Here is a 16406-nt window from a genome sequence, read left to right as displayed (position 1 = left end):
GAACGGACTTACTATTTGCTTTTGATCAATGAACTTGGTTTAGCACTAAAATGGCATCCTTAATAGGTCAGTCTGTTCCTGCTGAACACACCAGAGGGGACATCTTTAGAGATGTATTTTTAAATCTCAGCCATTTCTAAACAGTATGCATAGTTTCTTGCTTAGAAACCTCAATGGCTATTTTTTCGACCGAGCATGCATATAACTTTATACTTTGGGGTCATTCTCTTACAGGAGAAAAACCCCGTTAAGACTGATTTGTCATACAAGATGAAACTGAGGCCTAGTAACTTGCAGGTATCGTTTAGGTTCAAAAATGGAAGAGGTGGTTGAGACTGGATGCACATACTGAATGGTCTCAGTTTCATTTAAAATCAAAGATACTAGTTGAAAGGTAAGGTCCTTAATAATATGTTTAAAGAGGGAGAAGAAAATGCTATTTGGTTTACCTTGAAATATTAGCAATCTTTATATAGTCCAGTTTAGAATTTATCCTTTATCCCAAAATGATCTGAAGATAGTAAGAATCTATTCCTCGCTAAAAAAGTAGAGCATTTGGGGGGCCTGGTATTTAGCATTTGAGTAAAATAAATGCTAGTGTTAATCAGGATGAGTTGCAAATGTGAAGTGAGATTTTCTACTACAGAGCCTAGTACATTCTGAATGAATATATCTGCTGAAGAAATGTTGAATAAATGGAAGATCAGGGTTTCCAGCCTATCATATTTTGAAACCATATGCCCTCTAACATTAAAACTGATGACATCTTATCTAAAGACAGAAAACTTGATCATAAAGTTGGGTAACTCCTGTGAAGGGACTGTAGAAATGCCAGTGCATCCACCCACTAAGTGTACCTGGGTGTATGTATGTACAGCCTCACACTGCATGTTTCCCCAGTTAGGCTGCAAAGGACCCAACTCTAAGGCCTTATATCATGCTATGCATGCAGGCACCTTGAATCAACACACATATCATCTTGATGAAAGATGATTAAAGTACAGTTGGTAAAACACATTAACACAGTAATTAAACTCTCTCACACACACACCTGGAAAGCAATAGTCAAAAAGTAAAGAGAGGCTGCTTATATCAGCAGTAACAGTCCCAGAGTAGCCATCCTCCTTTCATCATGGTCAATTCATTAACAGAGGAGAAAAGACAGAAACTGTGGGAAATGCAGACCATCTGCTCAATCCAGATGCAATAACACGCCTCTTATATCCAAAGCTTTTTACCAGAAAGGAAGGGAGATAAGATCTAATCCTCTCATGAAATATCCGACAAAGGTAATTAGATATATTTGCATCACAAAAATAATGCCAAAATCATTATTAAATGAGACCTTTTAAATGTCAGTCCAGACTTTTACCATTGAGTGTATATTGATTAAGCAGAGTACTAAATCAGCATTAGATAAAATGGAGTTGGATTCTATTAGCTTTATTCATTCCTTAAATAAGGAATGAAGATGTTTTAAGCATGATTTTAAATAGCAAGAACATTTTAGTCCAGTCATCGTAGTTTTACAAAGACCTCAAAAGAGATTCCTTTAACACTGTATATTGCAAGCAATGTACATTTTCTCTCTTCTAAGAAAAGGTTAAAAACAAACATTCTTACCTTGAAATTGTGAACCTTTTCATATTTTGGAATTTGCTCGTTTTCTTTCAGAGTTGCTCTTCTAACAAGTGATGTCAACTGCGAATAAGCAAAGAGTTTCAGAGGTTGCCAGATTGTCACAGACGACTTTTGAGAACCCAGTTTCATTCCCAAGGCTGCTATCAATAAATCTTGCTGACGGCCCTCTGGTTTTGATTTGTGAACTGCAGCTCTATTAGCTTTCCTACCCGACCAAGACTCTTTGGATGGCATTTTGGAATTCAGGAAAGAAAGAAGACCTGTCCTGATCTATGTCTGTCGGTGAACTCTCTTCAGCTAACAGTGAGCATTCTGCCGGCCAGCGCAGAGCCCCAATCTACAGAGAGCTGCAGAGGAACACCGCGGAGAGGTGCAGGAGGATGAGGCACTTCTTAAAAAGAGGTCGACTAACCAGGAAAATTCTTCTTTCTTCTTTTTTTTTTTTTTTAAAGGGCTCTCTATTTAAGCTTCTGAAAACTTAAGAGTCTGAACAGAAATAGAGAGTCGATGCTAACATACAAAACATTCAGCATCTCTCTATCCCTTTTTAAAAGCCATGCAATTTGGACAAATGATACATTTCTAAAAGCTTCCTTCTCTAGTCAGTCTTACTGTCCATTCTGGATGAAAGATGCCTACATACTGCCTGCAAGTCAGCTTCTAGCAGCAGACACCCTGTGGAGCCCCGAGCAGGGAGGGTGGGGAGGAAAGGGATTTGCCAAGGAAGGCTGGATTAGACTGGTCACCGTAAGAAAGGAGAGAACCAATGAGAATCGAGCAACAGTATTCAAGTATTGTATTCCTCAACTCTCTTTTCCTCCCTCCTCCAAGATTTTCTTGCTGGCTCAAGGAAAAGGAAAAAAACAAAAAACAAAACAGTGGGAAGACAATGAGCCATGAATGAGTCATGCATTATTACAAAATGGAATATTTCTTTTACCTATTAAAAGCAAAGGAAGATTAACATACAGCATCAGGTGTCAAAGGAATTTACCATTACTGCCTGGTAAATTATGAAAGGCTAATCTATATCCTCCTTTGTGCATTATGGACTGAGGTTAACAAACAAAAACCCAATTTTTTTTAAGATGAGCAAAAGCTGGTAAAAAGAAAAGGCGTTCAACTAGATAGCACACTATTTTCATGCAGAACAAGGAATGTGCATATAACACTGCTAACACCCTGCAGTGGTCAGTTTTGTCTCCCTATAAGGAGGATTTTGTTATAAGTAAATGGATCTGGTCTTTATTTTAATTATTAGTCTCAACATTCTTAATTCAAAGAGCTTGAGGCCAGATCATAGTGGGAGCCAGCTAGGAATAACTTCTCATGCACACAGGTCAGAGATGTAGTGTAACTGTGCTTATATTTGTTTGCTGATATAAAAAGGTGGGAAGGGTGCTGGGTAAGAGACAAATCCAGCTCCGTTTAAGAGCAATACCTATACTTTTTGCTCAACTGCTATAAGAAGCTGAAGTTTTCCCATACTGGTTCCCTAAACATCTCCCATTTGTTTCCTCATGTTATAGTAATTAAGTTTAACCCATTATGATTCCAGTTGTTACACTACTATATTTAAAGAATCAAAAACTATATTTAAATGGATTCAGCCCATTTTCTGAGCACAATTTATCTCAGATTTCATAATCTATGGGGGGTATGTGCCCAATGCAGATTCTAGTTTAATTAGGACATGAAGTTGTTCTTAAACCATGCTAGATATTAGAAATATTGATGACTGATTTTCTAAACATCCCCCAATTTTTTTTATTGACTTGAGTATATAGTCTCTTCTTTTAAAATATCTTACTCTTTTAAAAAAATTTCTAAGGGCATCTGGTTGGTTTAATCGGAAGAGCATGCGACTCTTGTTCTCAGGGTTGTGAGTCTGAGCCCCATGCTGGGTGTAGAGATTACTTAAAAATAAACTTATGAAAAAAAATTTCTAATAAAAGGCAGAAGTTAATATTTACATCTATAGATATTTCATGCCCACAAATTTATACCCTTATGTGAGCAAGACCAAAAAAAAAAAAATGCTCCTGTTCTAAGAGAAAATACAATGGAAAGAACTTTCCTTGCCTAACCTAAATTACTTTTCAGTTTAGACCTAGTTTGTCATGTGATGACTAAAAATATAAACGCCAACCAACTCTTTAGTCATGCACAACTGAAGGTGAAGTTTATCCAATTCTCAGTAGACACTAGAAAAGATTCCAAAGGCAAATTGAACAGTAATTTTTTTCTCTCTACAATGTTTAATGCTTAATGTTTACATTACTATAAGTTGAAGAAAACAATCACCCATGTAACTCAATAAAGCAGCTTTTTTCCTCCCCTGAGTATTTCTGATCAAGGTCCTTTATTATAAACCATCCCCAGTTCTTCAGCTGTAGTAACTTAAATTCAACCAACGCATAGAAAGACTGAGGGTAGAGAAAATTCATGGCTGGGCCAAAGTGCACATTTTGTCTTTGAGAGGCAAATCTACCAGAGACGCTGCACGGTCACTCTTCTTCCCAAATAATTTTGGTACCTAATCGAGACATACTGGATTAACTGCAATTTGGTCAGCTACCTAGGGCAACAGGAGATAGAAAACAATGGCACAGGATGAAGTTCTTAGCTACTCTCAAAGGGCTAGGGTTTTTTTGGTCACAGGATGCCTTCAATAACCTGCAATACTGTGCTTCTGCATTAGTTTTGGTGCAGCAGCTCTCAAGTCCTAAGAACTGCTAATTCTGAAGTTCAGAACTAATATCAATGTTCTGATGTTCTAGACAAATATATACCACTCATCCTTATATTTATCTGGCCATATTTAGATAGCTACAGAATCTATTAATGATGGCTATCATTTATTAGTCAATATCCATGTTCCAGGCACCTAGCTAAGCACTTTACATACAGAATCCCATTAAATCCACAGAAAGATGCCTATGAGGTGTATTTTATCCTCACTTCATAGTTGAAAGAAAAGAGGCCTACAGTATTTAGTTTTTCATTTTGACTGTAACTTTTTGGCCCGCCCTAGACCTAACTCTGGCCATCCTCGATACTGATAGCACTTTTGTACATTCACGTAAATGAGGGTGACGAGCCTGGGAAAAAAAATGGAGAACAGGCAGATTCTACAACCGTCTCGGTGTCTACGTCTGTCCACACCATCTACAATATAGAGAAGTGGACTACAAAAATGGTGTGTGTGTAGCAGGAGGCAGCTGTGTGAGGAATAAGAAACAGCAGGGGGAAATAGGTGACCTTCGAAGGGAACACATTTGCTGTTTTTCAAATAAAGAAATTTCCACCACTGACCCCTCTACCCGGTTGTTTGTCTAGTAATAATACTGAATTTATGTGAAACTAGTCTCTCATTTTCACCAAGTGAGGTACGATAGGGTCAGGGGTCGTGGAGCCAGACAAAAGTGCTGATCTAACCCTGTCATCTACCAGCTGTGGCATGTCCTGGTCAAGTTACTAATTTCTTCCAGTCTTTGTTTCCTTATGTGTATAAAAGTACTTACATTATAGAATTAGATAATATAGGGGAAGCATTTTGTATTATTCCTGGCACCGACAGTAATCAATAAATAGAAGTTTCCCTCCTTTCCTTGTATCTAAGGACTTCTATTTCCGAGATCAGGGTTAAGATAGTGGGACTGTGAAACATGTAAACGGCCCAAGGCCACCGGCCTAAGCAGTATAAGCTTCGAGTCAAGCTGTAACCAAGTGCTTTAAGGACACGTCATAAGCATCACTGTTGTGCAACCCTTAGCTTATCCTACCCCGGCGGTCTGAACCCCTAGGCTCAAACCCTGAGTAATCCTTGTTCTGTACACCTTCCCACCTCAAAACGTGCTTACAGGGAAGGATCTTATCAACTTATTCATGCTAAGGTACAAATGACTGATTATACTTCCTTTTCCACAAATATCTGGTTTTTAATATAGGACCAAGACTTCTGCCAAAGGAATAAATCTAATTATTGTATGTCAGAACTCGGTAACAGTAAGAGTATTCTGTAGGAAACTGAAAGGACCTCACACAGCCAGCCACCTCCTTTGACTGTCATCATGATACCACAGACTCATGAACACAATGTTCCAGTTAACTAAGTCAAGTCAACATTCCATCAGAAAAGCACCATAAAGGAATGTTCTAGCTGGCATGGCCCAAGGCTTGGAGAGATGAGGAGTAACTAGATTAACTATTGGGTAAACCTGGTTCAGGTTTAGCAAAATTCTGCAATTTCTATAAAATATTAATATTCAGATATTAAGAACACAGCTTTGATTTTTGGGGTCCAGGATGGTAACACAGGAAGACCCTGAACGCACGTCCTCCATGGACATAGCACATCTACACCTATTTATAGAGGAACCGCTCCTGAAGAACTGAGGGTTGAGTGAACAGCTCCTGCACAACCAAAGACAGACTTCACAGAGAACAGCCAGACAGACTAATGAAGAAAACCACTCCCCTTGAAACTGCAAACTGCAGTGGGAAGGGACAGTACTGAGGGGCTATGAGCTGGTCACAGTTTAACAAAACAACAAGAGGGGAGGTGGATGGGGGGATGGGGTAACTGGGTGATGGGCATTAAGGAGGGCGCCTGATGTCATGAGCACTGGGTGTTAAATGCAACTGTATGAATCACTAAATTCTACCTCTGAAACTAATAAAAAAATGAAAATTAAAAATTAAAAAATTAAAAAACAACTACAATATGAAAGATCCAGCCCTAGAACTCTCTGGCAGGGTAGCTGCTGGAACTCCCCGAGTTGAAGGGGCTGGTGAGTGCCATGGCTTACGCTCCCCTCCACCTTATAGCCCAGACAGGAGCACAGCTGGCTTGCCATCTCAGTGAGCCTTGAGCCTCCCACACCAACCCAAGCTGTGCCACCAAGGTGGCTCCAGCACAGTGTATACTGGGCCATCCCCGGTCACTGTTCGCTCTAGCTCCAGCTGTCTTACTAAGATGACACAAGCATAAAGTACCCTGGAGGCACACCAGGCCCACACTACTTCAGCTCCCAGATGACCTACTGGAGCAACCCCAGTGCAGAGTGCTCTGGGACCTCCTCGCTCCCACCTCCTTTAGCTCCAGCTGCCCACCAGGGCACCTCCTTTGCTGAGCACCCCAGGACACCCCAGACTATACCCACTTCAGCTTCAGCTGTCCTGCCAGAGTGCCCGCTGTACGTAGAGCCCCAGGGCCCTCCCCTCCCCCCACCACTTGCATGCACTTCGGCTTCAGCTCTACTGCCAGGTTGCCCTTTGCAGAGAGAGCCCCAGACCCCCTGGCTTACACCCATTTGAGCTTCAGTTGTCCTATCAGGGAGCCCTCTGCACTGACAGCTCTGGGACTGCCCCACCCCATGCCCTCATCAGTTCCAGCCAGCCCATGAGGGCACCCCCAGCATGGAGTACCCCAGGACCCCCAGCACATGCCAGCCACTAGGCACACACAGTCTACACAGGGGATGACCATACACAAGACTATTCTTGCAAGCTTAGAAGTAGCTGTTCTAATTCATAGAAACAAACACAGAAAGTGAAGCAAAATGAGAAGACACAGAAATATGCTCCAAATGAAAGAACAAGACAAAATATCAGAAAAAGAATTAAATGAAACAGAAATAAGCAATATGCCTGATAAAAAGTTTAAGTAATGATCATAAAGATGCCCGTGAACTGGAGAGAAGAGTGGAAAAACTCAGTGAGAACTTCAAAAAGAGACTGAAAATATTAAAAAGAATCAGAGTTGAAGAATACAATAACTAAAATGAAAACTACACTAGAGATAATCAGCAGTAGATTAGGAGATGGAGAAGAAGAGATCAGCAATCTGAAATACAGGCTAGGGCAAAGCACCCAAGCTGAACAGTGAAGAAGAGAAAAAGAATTTATAAAAAGGAGGATAGGTTAAGAGATCTCTTAGACAACATCAAGTGAACAAGCATTTGCACTATAGAGGTCCCAAAAGAAGGAGAGAGAGATGCAGGGGCAGAAAACTTATCTGAACAAATGATGACTGAAAACTTCTCTAACCTGGGGAAGGAAATAGACATCCAGGTTCAGGAAGCAAAGAGAATTCCAAAGATGAATCCAAGGATGTCCACACCATGACAAATAATCATTTAAATGTTTAACGTTAAAGGTAAAGAGAATTTTAAAAGCAGCAAGAGAGAAGTAAATAGTTACATACAAGGGAACCCCATAAAGCTATCAGCTGATTTTTCAGCAGAAACTTTAAAGGCTAGAAGAGAGGCCTTACAAGAAATGTTAAAGGAACTTAAGTGGAAAACAAAAGGTGATAATTAGAAAAAAAATTATAAATGAAAAGATGTAAAATAGGACAACATATCCATAGAATGTGGCAGAGGAAATAAAGTAGTTTTTAAAGAATGTTTACTTTAAACTTAAGTGACCATCAACTTAATAAGACTAATACATCCTGAGGATGCTATATATGAACCTTATGGTAATCCCAAACCCAAAACCTACAATATCTACACAAAAAATAAAGAGAATGAAAGGTAAGAACAGTCAAGTGTCAATCAAAAGGAAAGGGAGCAAGAGAAGAACAAAGAAGTAAAAAAACAACCAGAAAGCAATGAATAAAATGGCAATAAGTATTTAGCTATTAATAATTACTTTAAATGTAAACTGTCTAAATGCTCCAATCAAAAGACATAGGATGGTGAAGTGGATAAAAAAACAAGACCCATCTATAGGCTGCTAAGAAGAGACTCACTTCAGACCCAAACACACAACAGACTGAAAGTGAATGGAAGGAAAAAGATATTTCATGCAAATGAAAGTGTAAAAAAAAAAAAGCTGAGGTAAAAAAACTTAGACAAAGAGACTTTAAAGACTGTAACAAAAGACAAGGGCATTATATAATGATAAAAGGATCAATCCAACAAGATATAACAATTGTAAACATTTGTGCACTCAACAGTGGAGCACCTAAATACATGAAGCAAATATTAAAAGACATAAAGGGAGAAATTGACAGTAATACAGTAATAGTAGGGGAGTTTACCCCAATTACATCAATGGATAGATCATCCAGGCATAAAATCAATAAGGAAACAGTGTCTTTGAATATCACATTAGACCAAATGGACTTAACAGATATACACAGAACATTGCATCCAAAAACAATAGAATACACATTCTTTACAAGTGCACATGGAACATTCTCCAAGATAGATCACATGTAAGGCTAAAAAACAAGTCTCAATAAATTTAAAAATACTGAAATCATATCATGCATCTTTTCTGACTATAAAGCTATGAAACTAGAAATCAATTACAAGTAAAAAAAACTAGAGAAAAACCACAAACATGTAGAGGCTAAAGAACATGTTACTAAAAGACCAATGGGTCAATGAAGAAATTAAAAAAAAAAAATACATGGAGAAAAATGAAAATAAAAACACAATGGTCCAAAATCTTCAGGACACAATGAAAGCAGTTCTAAGAGGGAAATTTATAGTGATATAGGCCTACCTCAAGAAAAAGAAAAACATCCAATAAACAATCTAAACTTACACCTAAAGGAAGTAGAAAAAGAAAGAACAAAGACCACAGTTAGCAGAAGAAAGGAAATAATGAAGATCAGAGCAGAAATAAATGAAATAGAACCTAAAACACAACAGAAAAGGTCAATGAAATCCAGAGGTGGACCTTTGAAAAGATAAACAAAATTGATAAACCTTCAGGCAGACTCATCAAGAATAAAAGGGAGAAGACCCAAATAAGTAAAATCAGAAATGAAAGAGAAGTAACAACCAACATCACAGAAATAAAAAGAATTCTAAGAGAATACTATGAAAAATTATATGCCAACAAATTGGCCATCTAGAAAAAATGGATACATTTCTAGAAACATACAAACAAAACAGAATCATGAAGAAATAGAAAATCTGAACAGACTAATTACTAGTAATGGAAGAGAATCAGTAATCAAATAGGAAAATTCCCAACAAACAAAAGTCCAGGACCAGATGGATTCACAAGTAAATTCTACCAAACATTTAAACAAGAATTAGTACCTATTCTCCATAAGCCATTCCAAAAAATAGAGGAGAAAGTTTCCAAATACATTCGATGAGTCCAGCATTACTTGGGTATATAAAAACCAGACAAAAACACCATAAAAAAAGAAAACTAAAAGCCAATATCCCTGATATAAAATATCCTTGAACATAAAGGCAAAAATCCTCAACAAAATATTAGTAAACCATATTATACAATACACTAAAAGGATCAGTCACCACAATCTACTGGAATTTATTTTGGGGATGCAAGGATGGTTCAATATTTGCAAATCAATCAGATGATGCGCCACATCAATAAAACGAAAGATAAAAATCATGATCACTTTGGGCCACCTGGGTGGTTCAGTCAGTTAAGCATCTGTCTTTGGCTCAGGTCATGATCTCAGGGTCCTGAGATCCAGCCCTGCATTGGGCTCCCTGCTTCAGCAGGGAGCCTGCTTTTCCCTTCTTCCTCTGCTGCTCCCACTGTTTGTGCTCTCTCTCTCTCAAATAAATAAAATCTTTAAAAAAATCATGATCATCTCAAAAGATGCAGAAAAAGCATCTGACAAAGTGTAACATCCATTCATGATTAAAAACCCTCAACAAAACAGGTTTAGAGGGAACATACCTCAACATAATAAAGGATATAAAAAACCCACAGCTAACACTATACTTAGTGGTGAAAAACTGAGTTCCCCTAAGATTAGGAACAAGACAAGGATATCCACTCTCACCCTTTTGATTCATTGTAGTGGAAGTCCTAGCCACAGCAATCAGACAAGGAAAAGAAACAAAAGGCATCCAAATTGACAAGGAAGACGTTAAACTGTCACTATTTGCAGATAACACGATACTATACATAGAAAACCCTAAAGATTCCACCAAAAAGCTATTAGAAATAACAAATGAATTCAGTGAAGTCACAGGATACAAAATTAATATACAGAAATAGGTTGTGTTTCCATACACTAATAATGAAGTAGTAGAAAGAGATATTAAGAAAACAATTCCATTTCCAATTGTACCAAAAAGAATAAAATAACTAGGAATAAATTTAACCAAGGAGGTGAAAAACCTATACTCTAAAAACTATAAAACAGTGATGAAAGAAATTGAGGATGATACAAATGGAACAATATTCCATGCTCATGAATTAGAAGAATATTGTTAAAATATCCATACTTCCCAAAGCAATCTATAGATTCAATGCAATCCTTATGAAAAAACTAACAGCATTTTTCATAGAACTAGAACAAATAATCCAAAAATTTGTATGGAACCACAAAAGACCCCGAAAAGCCAAAGCAATCTTGAGAAAGAACAATGCTGGAGGTATCAAAGCCCCAGATTTCAAGATATACTAAAAATCTGTAGTAATCAAGAGTATGGGACTGGCACAAAAACAGATATAAATCAATGGAACAGAACAGCCCAGAAATAAACCCATGCTTAGATCTCCCATTAATCTATGACAAAGGATATGATAAGAATATAACAGGGAAAAGACAGTATCGTCAATAAATGGTGCTGGGAAAACTGGACAGCTACATGTAAAAGAATGAAACTGGACCCCTTTCTCACACCATATACAAAGATAAACTCAAAATGGAGTAAACTCTAAATGTGAGATCTGAAACCACACAACTAAAAGAAAACATAGGCAATATCTCTTTGACATTGGCCTTAGCAACATTTTTGTAGATGTGTCTCCTCAGGCAAGGGAAACCAAAACAAAAATAAACTATTGGGATTACACCAAAATAAAAAGCTTTGGTGTAGCAAAGGAAACCATAAACAAAATGAAAAGGCAACCTACTAAATGGGAGAAGAAATTTGCAACAGACATATCCAATAAAGGGTTAGTATCCAAAATATATAAAGAACTGATACAATTCAACATGAAAAAGCCAAATAATCTGATTTAAAATGGGCAGAGGATCTAAACAGACATTTTTCCAAAGAAGACAGATAGACGGCTAAAAGACATGAAAAAGATGTTCAACATTACTCATCATCAGGGAAATGCAAATCAAAACCACAATGAGATATCACCTTACACCTGTCACAGTAACTACAGTAAAAAAGACAAGAAACAACAAATGTTGGTAAGGATGTTGAGAAAAAGGAACCCTCATGCTCTGTCGGTGGGAATGTAAATTTTTGGTGCAACCACTATGAAAAATAGTATGGAGATTACTCAAAACATTGAAAATACCATATGATTCAGAAATTACTGGGTATTTGCCCCCCAAAAGTGAAAACACTAATTTGAAAAGATACATGTACCCCTATGTTTACTGTACCATTGTTTACAATAGCCAAAATGTGGAAGCATCTGTCCACAGATGAATGGAGAAAGATGACTGACACACACACACACACACACACACACACACACACACACACACACACTGGAGTATTACTTAGCCATAAAAAAAAGAATGAGATCTTGCCATCTGCAACAACATGGATGGACCTAAAAGGTATTATGCTAGGTAAAATGAGTCAGACAGAGAAAGACAAATACCATATGATTTCACCCATATGTGGAATCTAAAAAACAAAACAAAACAAAAGCATAAATAGACCATAAATAGAGAACAAACTGATGGGTGCCCAAAAGGGAGGGGATGGGCAAAATGGGTGAGGGGCAGTGGGAGACACAGGCATCCAGTTATGGAATGACTAAATCCCAGAGATGAAATGTACAGCATAGGGAATATAGTTAATGGTATTGTAATACAGTAGTACAGTTACAGATGGTGGTTAAACTTGTGATGAGTACAGCATAACGTGTAGAGTTGTAGAATCACTATGCTGTATACCTAAAACTAACGTAACATTGTGAGTAACCATAATTCAATTAAAAACAAAACAGCTTTCCCGACCCCCAGTATCAAGTTATATCATGAAGATTTGTGGATCCAAGCAAAGCTCACCCTAGATACACAGATTATTCATACCTTTTCCCCTGAATTATAATCTATAACCTAATTTCTCTCCATTAGAGCCAAGAATGGAATATATTCCAAGGTACTTAGCGACAATATGTCACATTACATTAACTGATAACTGCATGTTACTGTACTAGGAAATGCTTCAAATGGATGATGTAGTTTAGTTGTTAAAACAATCAATAAGGTAGACATTATAATTCTCACTTTGTAGATGTGACAGAAGCTTAGAAAGGTTAAGTACCTTGCCCAAGGTCATTCAATATGTGGAAGGAATAGGATTTGAACCCAGGCCTATGGGACTTCAAATTCTGTGTCTTTCCTCTAGAACTGTCCTGCTTCCTGTATTATCTATTGTTAACATGCAATTCTGAAAGGCTATCATTTGAATAAATTTCTAGATCACTTAAATTCTGGTACCGTTCAGATCACTAGCTATTTTAGTACTGCTTATATTTGAATTTATAGTATCTTCCATATTCATCACTTAATCAAAATTTTCCAATGCATTTTAAGTCAAACAGTAAAAACATCCATACAGAACTTTATAAATTCCTTTAGTTATGTTGGGATAAATAACTTTTAATGTTGCAGAAGAAACCCTTACATTTTGCTAGGGCTCTAAATTTTTATGCTACTGGCATCAGTCACATTCCTAACTTGGTCTTCATTACAAAGCTCCTCTAGCATTAACATAATATCCATCTAAACAGATAATAAAGCACATCGGTGCATTAACATAATATCCATCTAAACAGATAATAAAGCACATCAGTGCATTCATTTCAGTGTATAATAAATTTAAATTATACTAACACTGACACCACCAAACTCTGTATACTCTAACATGTTCCCTAACAGACTCATATGTAATCATTTTAAACACAGTACTTTTGAAAACATAATGCAAACAAAAAAGTACAGCCCTGCATTCCTTATTCTTTCAAGAAACAAAAGAAATGATCAAATTTTCCAAGCAACAGTTTTGAGGGAGTGTTTTGCACTCTGCACGAAGAACACCAGGCCCTGAGAGGGAGTGGAATGGCGCACAGCCTGGTTTCCAAGCCTGGCTCTGACTGATACCAGCCAACTCACCGAACTTTTTTAAGTCCTCGACTAAATGAACTCTGTGGTGTTCTCTATATTTGTAATAGAAAGTCAAAGGAAAAAGGAAGGTTCATACTCATTCAGCACACAGGGGTATAAAGACTTGGGTGTGTCTACGGGGAAAGACCACCTTGGCCATCTCCAGTTCCCCACAGGGCAGCTCTGGCTAATTTACTATGGGATTTTGTCTGGTACCCAGTCTTGTAGCCTCAGAAACTCAAGGTGATCATATCTATTTCTCAAGAGAGAGTGACAGTATAATACCAAGCTCATAAAACTGATAAGGTAAAAGCAGAATGACAGTAGTCTAGTTCGTAGTAAGGGATGAGATAGAATTATCATAAGGTGGGTGACCAACGTTCTCTTTTCTGGTAACAAACCTATACTGGAAACAAAAAATAATTAGGGTGCTGATGAGAAAGGAATCAGAACAAGTGGAGTGGGTTAGATGAACTGGTACTGAATGCAGAGTTAAGCCATTTGTTCAATCCTATACAATTAGGATGGCCCTGCTAATAGTCAAGAACATTAACTGTCCAGTTGGTGAGGCTCCCTCACTTTAAATCAGGGCTTAGATGGACTTAAGCAACTTCCACTTCTTTGAGTCTTTTTCCAGGTGTCTCTTTATGATGGTTTTGCATATTTCTGCTCAAATATCATAAATGGCTATTTTAAAGTTAGTTCCTAAGACACAGTCCTAGGTTTTCACTTACAAGTTCTTAAAGGATACTAGACTGTAGCCCTGATGTACTGATAACAATTTATATAATAGGTACTTTGGGAAGATAAAATAAATGGAAGATGTTTTCTGAGGTATGTAATTACAAAGTAATATATACATGTAATATACATAAAATTACCCATTAAACATTCTAGTCTAACACTCTTCAAGATTCAGCCACTGGCAACGACTGGTTGGATGGTGATGATCATAACAACATTCTTTTCTGGTTCTTCCTAATGAAAAGCTGAAATTGACCTCCATGGGAAATTCTGTTTTTCCGCCTCAATGAACCTGAGGGGCTACGTAGGAAACGTATCATTGATATTTTGACTTTTGTTTTACCCATATTTTTGGTATCTTTTATCTGCAAGACTTAAAGAAACACTATTATTATTCAGTAACAACACAGATGAAATTAGAGGAGCACAAACACTTTATGAACAATTAAGGGACTTGAAATCCAGTGCAAAACTCTTGAATCACAGACGTTTCACTTTTACAGAAAGCTTTTAGTTATATATTTGGAAATTACAACTAAAATGCCAACTCAGATCGATATTATTAGGAGTATTTTCAGATTTTAAACTGCCACGTGAGGTTATTTCAAGCTATTGCAGTCCAGTAAACATTTTGCAGTCAACAGCGTATCACAATAAAAGTTTAGTTTTCTCATTCCCCCAGTGACTTATATGGACTAGGCTGGGATGAAGTCCTTGTGTTTTGGTTATTTTAAAAAGGACCTGTTACCAACTTACTTAAACTTAAGGTATAAAAGCTTATTTCCTTTATGTGTAGTCCGATTAAAATATTCTAATTATAATTTATTTTAATATTTTTTAAGCCTCAATAAAGAAATTCTGACACATGGTATGAAGTATATTTGTGACATTCAAAGATATCTATTTTGAAACCCTGTTTTTATTATTTGAAAATGACAAGAGTGGCCTGAAGGTAAAAAATTTAACTTTCATAACAATTACCCTGAGAAGAAGTGTAAGCATGAGCATAATTCATAGATGTGTTCATTGTTCACCTCAGTGCTAGACATTAATGTGTGTTTTTTTGTAATGACCCTGCCATGTGGCGTGTTTTACATCAAGATAATGATGTTAAAAAAGTAAAAATAGCCTGTTTCTGGGCACTTTTAAAAATCAACCTTTTTATATCATGTCCACAGTATTTCATTTTCTGAAATTCTTGTTAGTTCAAAGGATCCTAATGAAATTAAGAGAAAACTTTAACAATCTCTAACTTAAAAAAGGTAGATTCTTTTACATATATATGTATCTTACATATTCTTTGTTTTTAAGACTTTATTTACTTGAGAGAAAGAAAGAGAAAGAATGCACACGAGCGGGGGCGAGGGACAGAGGGAGAGGCAGACTCCCCGCAGAGCAGAGAGCCCAACGTGGAACTCGATCCCAGGAGCCTGGGATCACAACCTGAGCCAAAGGCAGACGCTTAACTGACTGAGCCACCCAAGCGCTCCATGCTTTATGTATCCTTATCTATGTATATTCATACATATATATAGGTACATGTGTATATATATGGTGTCCCATATGGAGTTGGACATCTGAAAAGTAATCTCAGGCACGTGGACCAGGCCCAGAAGTGATCAGTACATTAGTCAATAGGAGAAAGACTGCAATTAACTTCCTGCGAGGAGGAAGAAGAAAAGATTAAAGGAGAATTTAACCTCCATCTTTCGGCAACATTTTCTTGTACTGAGAGGGATCTACCCTGCTCCTTTCCTCCTCCACAAAGGATAGGTTAATGGAGAATAATTTAAGGAGCAGGCGAAGACCTTTGGTTGAGAAGGTCAAATATTATTTAAGGCTCTCTAGCTAGCTTGGGCTAGAGCTGTACTACCTTTCCCACCAAAATGTCCCCAAGAGCAACCAACAGTGAACAGGGATGTGCAGGGAC

The 16406-nt window shown here is 37.5% G+C and overlaps 1 protein-coding gene across 3 annotated transcripts in view; it reads right to left on the bottom strand.

Annotated features, from left to right (window-relative positions):
• CHN1 (chimerin 1) overlaps positions 1–16406 on the bottom strand; it is a 195002-nt gene that overhangs the window by 45778 nt on the left and 132818 nt on the right. For all 3 annotated transcript variants that reach the window (XM_025849933.2, XM_073882258.1, XM_073882261.1), the window contains one exon: positions 1624–1701. In XM_025849933.2, coding sequence (XP_025705718.1) covers positions 1624–1701 — 78 coding nt within the window. The remainder of the gene's footprint in view (positions 1–1623; positions 1702–16406) is intronic.

Source organism: Callorhinus ursinus, unplaced genomic scaffold (genome assembly GCF_003265705.2).
Source record: "Callorhinus ursinus isolate GAN/ISIS: 27379988/994484 unplaced genomic scaffold, GSC_fseal_2.0 scaffold2, whole genome shotgun sequence".
Lineage (NCBI taxonomy): Eukaryota > Metazoa > Chordata > Mammalia > Carnivora > Otariidae > Callorhinus > Callorhinus ursinus.
Note: the sequence above shows the minus strand (reverse complement) of the source record. Positions and strands in the feature narration are given on the sequence as shown.